At 38.6% G+C, this 13,210-nt stretch overlaps 2 protein-coding genes across 2 annotated transcripts; both read left to right on the top strand.

The window, feature by feature from the left end:
* Positions 1-5,749: 5,749 nt before the first annotated feature.
* LOC143600746 (uncharacterized) lies at positions 5,750-7,273 on the top strand. Its single transcript, XM_077078346.1, has 2 exons — positions 5,750-6,183; positions 6,884-7,273. Exons 1-2 carry the CDS (start codon positions 5,983-5,985, stop codon positions 7,271-7,273), a joined length of 591 nt encoding a protein of 196 aa, XP_076934461.1. The 5' UTR covers positions 5,750-5,982.
* A 3,409-nt stretch (positions 7,274-10,682) lies between these two features.
* On the top strand, positions 10,683-13,172 carry LOC143600744 (rubisco accumulation factor 1.1, chloroplastic-like). The gene is made up of 2 exons (XM_077078343.1): positions 10,683-11,095; positions 12,176-13,172. Exons 1-2 carry the CDS (start codon positions 10,684-10,686, stop codon positions 13,084-13,086), a joined length of 1,323 nt encoding a protein of 440 aa, XP_076934458.1. The 5' UTR covers position 10,683; the 3' UTR covers positions 13,087-13,172.
* The last annotated feature ends 38 nt before the right edge of the window (positions 13,173-13,210 follow it).

The raw sequence follows: 13,210 nt of genomic DNA, 5'->3' as shown, positions 1-13,210 counted from the left end.
TTATTACTCTTAGCTCGTAAGACGCCTCTCGCGCGCAGGCTTTATTATTTTCAGCTCGTAAGACGCCTCTCGCGCGCAGGCTTTATTATTTTTAGCTCGTAAGACGCCTCTCGCGCGCAGGCTTTATTATTCTCATCTCGTAAGACGCCACTCGCGCGCAGGCTTCATTGCTCAGCTTGTAAGATGCCTCTCGCGCGCATGCTTTATTACCCAGCTTGTAAGACGCCTCTCGCGCGCAGGCTTTATTTCCCAGCTTGTAAGACGCCTCTCGCGCCCAGGCTTTATTTCTCAACTCGTAAGACGCCTCTCGCGCGCAAGCTTTATTATCCTTATAACTCGACACCACCATTATCTTAAGGATCACAACGCGTCACCATCATGGAGAAAATCTCCCAGACTCAAGACAATAAAGATAAGGCCGAATAAAAGGGAAAAAACCGCCCTAACACCTTATAAAGTCCAACGCTCCACCTAAGCGCTTGCGCGCCCAGGAGCAACGCTGGACTTGGGGGGGCTTGTAGGGGTATGGTATTAAACCCGGTTTACAATCCTAAATTTATTATATTTGGTTTGTTTTATTATATGGGCTAATACATTTGTTATTGGGCTGAGGAGGTTTGTGGAGGTAGCCCTAATTGGGCTAGGCCCATTAGGGTATCATGATGGTGGCCATGAGACTCTATATAAGGAGGTCTTCACCTCCTTATCATGGGTCATGCTCAGTAGGTGCCACCACCAGTTTTTGTGTCTGTGAAAAAGAGATCTTCAAGATCATCTTAGCGGTCACCTCCACACCCCCAAAACGCCACTGCAGATCGCGAGCAGCCGGAGGAGAGGATCAGCAGACCAGGATGCGGTTCATTCATCTCGAAATCCGTGGAAGCTCCGTCATGGGTCAGGTCAGATTCTATTTCGTGCTTCGACACCGTACTAACATCATTTTAATATACGATCTCTGCAAAGAGTGTTTCTACTCCAATAATGGTAGTATGACGACTTTGTTTACTTTAGCATCCATCAAAATCCAATAAGGTTTAATTTTCAATATTGTTACATTCCTTAGAGAAAAAACAGAAGAATTAAATATATACGTTTTTGGTAATTTATTGGATAATAATAAACATGATATTGAATTTATAGTTTTTAAATCAAATTGAACCCAAGACTTACATGCTAAGAAAACTAATGGTCTAAGTGAAGTATCATATGAGTATTGCTCTAACTTTAAATTGATCACAAAATTACATTATTATCATATTATATTTATATATAATAATTTAAAGTTTGGTGCCGCAAAGCCTCTATTGGGCCACTTTACGACACCCTATTGATAGTATTTTTTTTTGTTTTTTTTTAAGTTCTGGCCCGTAATGTAAACTTACCGATTGTAATTTTTTTATGTTTTAAGTTACGGTATCGTGTCGAACGCCACGGAAACCGTCCGAATTCGTGTAGAGTCACCATGCTTTGTTTTAGTTCTAGTACTGTAACGACAACCGATCGAATGCTGATTTTTGTTTTTTTAGTTCCGGTACCGTAAGGAACATGACGAAAATCGACTGATTTCGCGTAGATTTAACCGCCTCAACGTCTGGGATCGCTAACGGTCGGGTTTTACCAACGATCGAGTTTTTCCGACTGACGCCACGCCAATTTTTATAATTTTTTTGTTTTCTTTTTGTCTTAGTTTCATACAATAACGCACGTAATCGAAACCAACCGAATTCGCTTCGACTTACCGTATCAAAGCTTGGGTTTTACCACCGCCCGGGTTTTACCACCGGGAAAATACTAGTTTACATATACATTCAATTCGTAGGCTATTGAAATATTTCAGCCAATTTAAATATATAAAAACCTCTGTTAAAAATTCGTATGAAATGATGAATTTACCTTTCTATAGCAACCATTCCTTTCCGAAAGAAATAGAAAAGGTAGACCATCTCCTTCTCAACTTTTTTTAATTATTTCAAGTATAATTGAAAGAATTTTTAAAAAATTATTATTGAAAAGAACTAAACATGTTACACACTGATAAAGTGATAAACCCTTTATTAGTCAACATTTATAATTTATAAATTATTTTTTTATATATTTAACAACTTTTATAAGGTTTATTATTGAAAAGAATTAAGCATGTTAAACAGTGACGAGCAACCTGGCCTCTACTCTAGACAACATTTGTTATTCCCTTTATAATTTTTTTCAAATGCATGTCACCTTAAGCTTCTTTATAAGAAAAAAAAAACAACTAACCCACACACCTTTAAACCTACTTTAAATTCTACGTCAATATTTATTATATATAAAGAAAAAGATATAACCTTCAACGAATTTAGAATGAACAACTTTACTAAACATATACCTTGATACGTACCGATAGGTTACGAACCTTTGATAAGCCTATGAGGCATGGCTCATGTAACACCACTAGTGAAGCTAAGATGACACAAATGGTGTCACTGAAACATCGCACCTCTACCCCCAAGACCACTAGTGGCACGGTCTCTGTGAGCCATCTCACGCACGCTATTCAAATCTACACCCAATTAGATTTTTTTCTTTTTTTCTTTTCGTTTTGTTTTTGAATATAAAAAATAAATGAAATGGTAGAGAATGAACTATAACATAGGTTGAATGGTAGAGGAAAAACTAGGGTGGTGGTGATGTGGTAAATGTTCCGGAGTTGTGAAGAACGAGGTTATGATATATTTAGTTCACATTAGGGATGAGATTGGTACCGTACCGGTACCGAAAATCCTGATCCCGAAAATCGCAAATTTTTGGTACCGGTACCGAAATTTTTGGTTCGGTACCAGTATTTAAGGTAAAATTCGGAAAATAACGGTAACGTACCGGTCCGGTAAACTCAAAACCTTGGTACCGATTCGGTACCAAATCGGTACCGATTTCGGTACCGGTACCAGTACCAATCGGTACCATACCTAGTTTTGGTCATCCCTAGTTTACATACATAGAATTTTTATCAGATTCATGGAAATTTAATTAAAATGATTGTGGCAATTATTTATTATTCATCATCTTTAAAAAGCCTTTGATGAATAATGAGGAATAAACATAAATATGAAAAGGCGATTCACCTGGTCATATATTTTTGGATGGAAGCTTAACCTCCATTGCCTAAATCTACAAAATATCATGAGAACGTGCATTACATTATTGAACGTATATTAAAACCATGCAAACTGCCAAACCAATCGCCGATTAAACAACCTAAAAGACAAAAAACTGGATTATACGAATGTATTCCGACCCACCGCCAACTCCTCTATTTTCCTTAACCGGATCATGAATGTTGTTCCTGATTGGTACCAAACGAGACACTGGTCCCATACAAATATGTCCATCAGAACAAAATAAATTTGCAATTATACATACAACTTCACATTAAACTTTGAATAAAAAATGTAAAAGATGTTAGATAGGAATATTTTGAAAGTGATATGATACAAGTAAATGTATATAATTTAGTTTGAGTTTTGTTTCTAGATTTTTTTTTCTTGAACAAGAGAATGACGAAACTATAAACGAATGATAATTTTCTTAATTATTGTTTCGATAATCAATGGAAGTGGTGGGGGACTACAAAGGGTGCTAAGCAGTACGCACCCTTATCACCTTATGTGTACGTGTAGTACGTGATCGTGAATATGTGGAGATGGGTGTGATATAGCATTTGGAACAGTCATAAACCGCTTACGTTGGTTTGCTCAAAGAGTTGTGACGATTCATCTAGGGTCGGTTCTTGTGGCATATTGAGTTAAATGGTTCAATCCAAGAGTAGCAAGGTTTCAATCTGAGGGACGATTCATGCTAATACAAATTGCCTATATCCATTGGCACCCACATATCATTTACATATGAAAACACTTGTGACAACAACGTATATTCAACTCGGTCTCTTGACAAAATCAACTAAGCGTCGCTCATAATTCTATCCTCACAAATCAACCTTTAGTAAAACTTATGCTTTGTAACATTCACCTTTAAATTTATTTATTTTTGGCTATAAGCACTTGCTAAATCTCCAAACCACCAATAAATACAAAAAAAAATTAACATAAACCTATGAAAATCCAACAAAACTCATGAAAGGTGAGTGAATGTATAATGGCCCTTCATTTTAGAGGTGCACAAACCGGTTTAAAACTCAAAACCGCTTCGGTTTGGTTATCAAAAGTCAAAACCGGTTTATGATCGGTTTCGGTTCGGGTTGAAACCGGTTTCTTGACCAGGTTACCATCGGTTTCGGTTCGGGTTTTGACCGGTTTTTGCCGGTTTTGGTTCGGTTAACCGGTTTGGAACCAGTTTTGGTAGAGAAAATTACAAATCGGTTCCAAACTTACGGTTTCAATCGGTTTCAACCCGGTTTCTATATAATCGGTTTCAAACCGGTTCGGTTTCGGTTTAATTTTCGGATCGGTTAGATTAAATGGGTTATTTGCCCACCTCTACTTCATTTCACTGCATGACTCATAAGGTGAAGAGGTAGGTCCCAGCAGAGCCCAGTTGGACCCGCAAGACTCACCTTGAAGAGGGACGTCTGCGCAGAAACCAACTGGATCCGCAGGACCAACCATGCTCAGAGACGTGACGTCCTTACGCGCAGTACGCAAGCTGTTCCCGCAGGAAATGCCTCCCGATGGTGAAGGACTCCGCCTGTTCCCGCAGCTTCGGATACAAGCCATCAGGGAAGGCCACCCGCGCAGCAAGGCTACACGCACAAGGCACTTAGCTCTCAATCACTCAGTGTCACCTGAAGGAATGAGCAAAGCCGGGAACAATCCCGCACAAAGGCGGGAGGGGGAATACTCCCGCCCATAAGCCAGTCCGTACGATACAGGAAGATCTTCTGTACTGTACCTGACGAGGTATGGGCAAAAGATCTGACTAAAGATACGACAGCTTATTGACAACAGTATGGCGAGCAGCATGCTCCTGTACTGTATGTCACTATTAGCCGCTGCCTACTCACCAACTACTGCCATACCACGTGCATAGCCGGCAGTTGGTGGAAAAGGAATAGTACACAGCACGCCTGGTCACTATCAGCCGCTGCCTACCCACCAACTACCAGCAGGGCACGTGCGTAGGCCACTGTTGGTGGAACAGGAATACTGTTGCAGCCGGCCACACCTCATTGGAAACCTACCTTCGGCTATAAATACCACAAATGGTATGACCATCTCATCTTATCATATTATCATCATATTATAACTGATATCTGCTCTAGCAATCTCTTAATATACATTTATATTTAAAGAGCAATCTAGTCTGATTCTCACGCCGGAGGGTGGTCACAAGGAGGAACCCCCCCCCCTTCTCAGTGACAAGCTCACGGTGTCTGTTTTGCAGGTTATCAGAAGAACCATCTTTACCGGGTCTAACCCCTCGTGGGAAACATCTATCTAACCCCCAGGTTACCCGTAATCTGCTCGGGGTCCGGTTAGTGTTTCTTCATAAGGTAATAAATAGAAAAAGCTATTATTTTGTTCTCTCAAAGGGGTTTTTTTACAACCAAGTCCAATGTTGTCGGGTAAAAAAATTGCCAGTCAACAATCACTAAAATAATTTACCATAACACTTGTTAATAGTTTACATAATATTCAATAAGGATATCATCAATCTTACAAAGATTGATTTATCATAGGATAACAAGAAGAGAGAGAAAAAGTGTGAGCGTGCGGACACGACATTTAGTGCATTACTCAAAGAGTTCGCACGTTATAAGACGGCCCATGGTCGGTTGGTCACTCCCCCCTTTAACCTCTCTCTTTGAATACAAGACACTCTTCATTTCCCATTTCTCACTTCTTATATTCACATTCATTCATTCATTCATACATTTTCTTTCTATCCAAAACAATGAGAACCTTATGCCCGAACTTAGACAGCGAAGACGGTCTCGAAACCGTCCTTTAAGTCCCGATACCTGAGGAAAGCTTTGATGACACCAACAACATGACCACCTCTTGGCAAACCATGAAGTCATGGATGAAACCTTATTCCAGTGATAAGTTACGCCAGTTTCCTGACTACGGTGGTGGTCGAAACGCCGAAATTCAACTCTTGCTTGGAGTCGTCGGAGCTCCGCTTGTCCCTCTTCCGGTCGCTACCGATCGTCCCACGTTGATCAAACCGTCTATTCAAGATCATCCTATCGTAAGTTTAGGTTTATTATCGTAACACTACTAGAAAATTGGGCAATTTTTGCAAAAAGTCGCAAAATTTGTGACTAATTTTTTTTTAAAAAAAAGAAGCAAAATTAGCCTCTGGTTGCAAAACGGTCACAGATTTTGCAGCCGTTTAGTTTTGGTCGCAATTCAACCTGAAAAATACGTTGAAAACTGATTATATTAGTGTAACACTACTAGAAAACTGGGCAATTTTTGCGAACGAAACAAATGGTCGCGAAATTTGTGACTAATTTTTTTTTTTTTTAAAAAAAAGCAAAATTAGTCTCTAGTTGCAAAAGGTCACAGATTTTGCGACCGTTCAGTTTCGGTCGCAATTCAGCCGAAAAAAATAAAATGTTTAAAATTAATTAATTAAAATATTGAGTAAACTGTTCTTTTTTTGGCTCATTTCTTTTAATAAAACTTTTTCGACGAATGAACACGGGTGTTTAAATTTTATTGTGGTTTTGGTCGTTAGGTTAACTTCATCTATTATCTCGTGCTAAGATAATGAATTAGTGATGAAGCCTGTCCTGGTATGAAATATATTTTTTTACATATATAAAATTATAAAAATTAAACCATATGAAATTTATTAGCAAAAACCTTATTCCTAGTAGTGTTAATGTTATTAGCAAAAACCATATATTAACTTACTAAGTGGTAATAAAATTTGACTTATGTAGGAGTCTTCAATGGCTAAATACATCGTGCAACAATACATAGCAGCGGCCGGAGGAGAAAAGGCGTTGAATTTAGTCGACAGCATGTACGCGGTAGGGAAGGTAAAGATGGTGGCGTCCGAGTTCACAGCCGGAGACGGAGTAACCATGAGTTGCGGTGGTGGTAAGGCGACGAAGGCCAAGAGTGTGAAAAACGGTGGTGGTGAGATGGGTGGGTTTGTGTTATGGCAAAAAAGACCGGACCTTTGGTCTTTAGAACTTGTTGTTTCTGGTTACAAGATCACCGCTGGCAGCGACGGGAAGGTGGCGTGGCGCCAGACACTGTGGCATAATTCTCATGCGTCTAGAGGCCCGCCTAGACCTCTTCGTCGTTCTTTACAGGTACTTTATTAATTTAAAAGTTAGTGGCGATAGAGTAACATTCGTCGTTAAAAAAACTGTACTAGTTTGATTAGTAGATAGTCAACTTTTGGGTTTGGTTAACTTTTGACTCGTAAAAAAAGTCACAAAGTGTTTGATACCCAATTTTCAATTTTGTTTAGTTTAAATTTCTACAAAAGTGGGTCCCATTTTGTGTAGTCTAGATTAGGGGTGTGTATGGTGCGGTTCAATGCGGTTTTGGGCTAAAACCAAATCGAAAACCAAAACTTCAGTTTTTTGAATTTTTTGAAACCGTTCTGTTTCGGTTTTCGTTTTGGTTTCGGTTTTTTTGGTTTTTGCCATTTGGACTTAAAAATTTTAGGCCAAAAAATAGTTGGCAAAAAATAATGAATTTAAGTATAAGTAATTTTATTAATTGTTAACTAATAGAATATTATGCATTTGACTAAAAATATTTGAGTTACATATTTAATAAATTTTTGTATATTACTTAAAATTCAAAAAAATATTAAAAAAATAAAAATTTAGGAATTCGGTTCGTTTTTTCAAACTTTATTACACGCAAAACCAAACCATTAGTTTGATTTTTACAAAAACATAAAATCAAACAGTCGGTTTTGTTTCGTTCCGGTTTTGATTTTCGGTTTTTTTCCGTTTCGGGTCGGTTTTTTTTTCCTTGCACACCCCTAGACTCTAGATTGAATGTGGGTCCCACTTCAATTAGCCTACAATAACTTCAAGTGTAGCACGTCTTATATGTCTTAGCTGATAATTGTTCAAATATTTTGGTAACTAAAGTCAAGTGAAGTTTAAAAGTCAGCTTTCTTATTTGACAGGGTCTTGATCCAAAGCAACAGCTAATTTGTTCACAAATGCAATTTGCATTGGTGAGAAGACAATAAATGGTGAAGACTGTTTTGTGTTGAAGCTTGAACCAGAGGTTCAAACATTAAGGCTAAGTAGTAACAATGTGGAAGTTATGTAGCACACAATTTGGGGGTATTTTAGTCAAAGAACAGGTCTTTTGTACCAACTTAAAGACTCACATTTAATAAGAATAAACACTCATGGAAGTGATAGTGTGTTTTGGGAGACAACCATGGAGTCTTTGATCCAAGATTATCGGACCGTCGATGGGGTTAACATCGCTCACGGTGGTCAAACCACCGTCTCGTTGTTTAGGTTTGGGGAGGACTCGGAAAGCCACTCGCATACTAAAATGGAAGAGGTTTGGACGATTGAAGAAGTGGATTTTAACATAAAGGGTCTTTCGATGGACTGTTTTTTGGCACCGAGTGACTTGAAAAAAGAGGACGAACAACCGATTGTTCAGACCAAGAGTGGTGACTTGTTTATTGGAAGTGCTAGGTTTGCCTCCAGGAGCCGGGGGAATTCGTCTAGATTTGGTGTTCCTAAAATTGTGGCAATCGATTCCAACAGTTTTGGGGACTTGTAGTTGTTTATGTTTCGTGTCATGTGATGCTATGTACATATAATGTTGTACAAGTTGTATAATATTTATAGATAGTGAATCGTGCGAGCTTGTATAGGCTCTTCGACGATCCTATTAGAGGTTGTTAGTAGAATTTTTACTATACTACAATGTTTATTACTTAAATATGGTATTTATTTTATTTTGACTACGTGTTGCTACCAAAATGTGTATAACTGGACTTGGATCCTGGTTATATAGTGCCTCAAAGAAGATTCTTTCGGTTTACGGTGTTTCTCTTAATCACATATAATAGACGTTATTATCTCTAATATCGTCTACGTCTATGCATAATAATCTTTTATTTTTGAGTTCCTTATGAATAGAATCACAACAAATGAATAGAATACTAAGCTCTCAACAATATTGGAAATAGTATTAGCGAATATTAACATAGAGTTGCGGTTCATTCTCCCAAATCCAACTTCTAGCTATAATAAAAACTAAAGCGAACTGACATAAGGGGCCTCGAGACCAAAGTCTTGGAAACTTGATCAACTCAGCTATGATTGTTGTAGATCTAAATTATATACAAATAGGTAAAATAAGATTAGTCATTGGTGAAAGATGAAGTTAAGTGTGAGATAAGTTGGAGAAGCTTGAAGGGAGTGGAAACCCCTATGGGTTCTTGTAAGTTGTAAGGCTAAGCTTCATTTTACTGGATAATAATGGGGCATAATCTTACAATATTGAGCTAACTTCAACGGGCCTGATGGGCTGCGGACACTATTTACATTTACTCATGCAGCCCATAGGCTTTTGCAGCAAACTGATAAAAAAAAATTAGGTGCCGCACATCCATTTTGAAGAAGACTAAAAATAACTAGTCAGACACGATACGGCACGGCACGACACAACAAGACATGATTACTGATGGTGCTAGACAATAACGTGATGCAATAACTAATTGTATCATTTTTTCCAAACAAGTTATACGACGTAACCTATTTAGCTACATGTTTAGGGACACTTAAATATCACATTTATAGTGAGAAAAAAGTTCAAAAGTTCATAAAAGCCTTAATTATTATATAATTGTTAACCTATTTTAAACAAAAATCTACAGAAGTGTTAAAGCAGATTGTAACCTCCATTAGGTAGGGCATATAGTTTATTTTTGAAAATAATTATTATACACAAGTCATTAACTAATGTTTGACTTGTTTAAACACGAATTTAAACATATATTAAATATGTCAACCTTTTTAAGACACGACACCTGTTAAAGCACAAACCCAAATATGTTTAACTTCATATAATTCTTTGACATGTTAACAGAGAGACTGTCTGAACTACTTTTGAGCATTTGACTCCAAAAATAAAGTTAAAACAATTTGTCTAAAGGGCAATATTGCCATTTCCTTCTTGAGACATCAATCCTAAAGCGAAATCGAAAGTGTTCCATACAACTTGTTTAATCACGATGTGGTGCCTATGAAAGAAACTTCGCTGTGTTCCTGAGTTTCACTTAAAGGAAGAAACGACAGGAAATTGACGGAAAGAACAAAAGAGGTGTGTTCCTGAGTTTCTTTTGTTGGAAGGAAATGGAAGGAAACAACAAAAAGGGTGTCCCAGAAATTCATTATAGGAAAGAAAGAAAATGAAAGGAAAGGATAATGTTTGAAGAGTAAAATGAAAAAAAAAAAGAAAAGAGTAGAATGGGAAGGAAAAACTTCCTTTTCTTTCATTTCCATTGTTTGATTAATAAACTCGGGAACACAATGAAACTTTGGAACAGAGCGTAACACTAGCCCCGAATTAAAAGACTTTGACTAAGGGTAATAGTGTCATTTCCAATATAGAGTCCTTCATCTTGCAACTTGTGTCTTGTACAAATGAAGATATTTGTAAACTAAGAAAGGGATATTCTCACATCTCAACCCATAAACCTCTTCTCTTCTCTTCTCTTCTCTTCTCTTCATCCATCACCATGCTCTCTTTAACCCTCAACTCCTCAACACCCACTTCCACTTTCCTATCACCACCCCTTAACCCCACCCACCACCACCACACCACCACCGTCAAACTCCACCGTAAACCCATCTCAGCCGCCATCATCCCCAAAGACCCAAAACCCACCACCCAAAAACTCTACCAACCTTTCCGCCCACCACCTTCTCAATCCCCAATCCCGCCTCAATACCGCGACGTTGACACCACCGAACGCCTCGATGTTCTTTCCAATCGACTCGGCTTGTGGTACGAGTACGCGCCTCTCATTCCTCCGTTAATTCAAGAAGGATTCGACCTGTCTGCTCTTGATGAGATCACGGGTATATCCGGTGCTGAGCAGAATAGACTTGTGGTGGGTGCTCAGGTCAGGGAGTCGTTAGTTCAATCAGGTTGGTTTGGTTTGGTTTGGTTCGGTTATTAGCTAAAACTGAAACCGAAGGAATTGGTTAGTCTGTTTTATTAACCAATCGGGTTTTGGTTAGTTGGTTGTTACTGGTTAGTTTGGTATGTGTAGTTAAACTCTTAAATGTAAATGTGTGGATAGGCCTGTAAACGAACCAAACGAACACGAACAGTTAATTGAACACGTATTTTGTGTTCGTGTTATTTAAAAAGTGAACTTGTTCGTTATCGTTTATGTTAGTTTGTTTAAATTTTAAATGAACCGAAGGAACACGGACACGAACACTTAGTTGGCCTGTATTTTGTGTTCGTGTTATTTAAAAAGTGAGCTTGTTCGTTTGTTTAGATCCTAAACGAATTATTCACAAACATAAATGAACATAAACGAACGTTGACAAACATAAATGAACGGACGAAACATGTGTTCATAATTAAACGAACACAAATTTTTTGTCCATGTTTTATTTTGCTTATTAAATAAATGAACATAAACGAACTTCCCATCGACACGAACAGTTCACTGAACATTCGGTTGGCCTATGTGTGGAAATTAGCGGATGTACTATTCGGTTCGATTATTAGCCAAAACTTAAACCGTAGTAATTGGTTAATTATCTATTTTATTAGCCAATCGGGTTTTGGTTAATCGGTTCGGTTTATTCGGCTAGTTTGTTAGTTTTGGGTTCGGTTAGTTTTGGTTGTTAACCAAGACCAAACTTAGGCTAATATTTTTGCTTAGAAATACACTAATATGGAATATGAAATGGAGTTATAAAAATTAGAATTTTATGAAAATATGAATGTTTCGGTTCGGTGAATTTCAGTTAAAGTTAACTGTGGGTCCAAAAAGGAATGGATAACCAACTTTCGGTTAATCGGGTTTCTTAACATTTGGGTTTCGGTTAATTTGGTTCGATTTCGGTTAATAGCAATGCACATGATGTTTGTATTAATTGTAATTGTAATTGAGGTTTGTACAAGATGTTGGGTTATATATATATATATACTTAATACATGTTTACATGCTACTATCTTTATCGTTGTACTAATTACATTGTGTTTAATAGGCGTGGACGCCGAAACGCTAGCGTTTTATGAAAACGGTGGTGCTGAGTTGCTATACGAGATTAGGTTGCTGAGTGCTAGCCAGCGTGCCACGGCTGCAAAGTACATGGCCGAAAATAGGTTCGAACCGGGTGATGCAAACGAGCTTACTAGATCGATTAGGGATTTCCCACGCCGACGTGGCGATCGTGGGTGGGATAATTTCGACTACACACTCCCAACTGACTGCCTCGCGTTTATGTACTACAGACAAGCATTAGAAAATCGTGATTCGGAGTTGAGAGTAGCAGCATTGGAGAAGGCTTTATCGGTGGCGGAATCCGACAATGCGAAAGTGTGGATAACGAAAGAGTTGGATGGAAATGAAGGTGACGCGGAAGGGCAAGGGAGAGACGGGGGCGTTGTGGACGGGGTTAAAGTGCCGGTAGTGAGGTTAAATTTAGGCGAGATTGCGGAGGCGACGGTGGTGGCAGTTTTGCCGGTTTGCGGTGCGGGTGATCGGGGTAAGGAGGTGGTGGAGGCGCCGTGGGAGTACGCGAGTAAAGGGGATTTTGGTATAATGGAGGCGGAGAAGGATTGGGCGAGATGGGTGGTGTTGCCCGCGTGGGAGCCCGTGGTGAAGGTGAAACGGGGCGGGGTAGTGGTGGCGTTTTCTGACGCGAGAGTGTTGCCGTGGCGGGTTAAGCGGTGGTATAAGGAAGAGTCTATTTTGGTTGTGGTGGATAGAGGGCAGAAGGAGGTGGTTGCTGATGATGGGTTTTATTTAGTATTGAGTGAAGATGAGTTGAAAGTTGAGAGAGGTGTGACATTGAAGGAGAAAGGTAAACTAGAGAGTCTTGGTAGTGTGGTTATTGTTGTTAGACCACCAAGAGAAGATAATGAGAATGAATTTGTTGAAGAGGATTGGGAATAATGAAGAGATTTGAGTTAGAATATTGGTTTTTCATGTTTATGGTTTTACATATTATTCTTTGTAATTTGAGATGGGTAAAGGTGGAAAGTGATGATTAGCTATTATAGGAGCTTTTGTAGTTCTA

The sequence above is a fragment of the Bidens hawaiensis genome, unplaced genomic scaffold, assembly GCF_021521415.1.
Source record: "Bidens hawaiensis isolate Kalapana, Puna unplaced genomic scaffold, B.hawaiensis_p1.1 tig00054861_1, whole genome shotgun sequence".
In the NCBI taxonomy this organism is placed as follows: domain Eukaryota; kingdom Viridiplantae; phylum Streptophyta; class Magnoliopsida; order Asterales; family Asteraceae; genus Bidens; species Bidens hawaiensis.
This window is presented reverse-complemented; position numbering and strand designations above follow the sequence as displayed.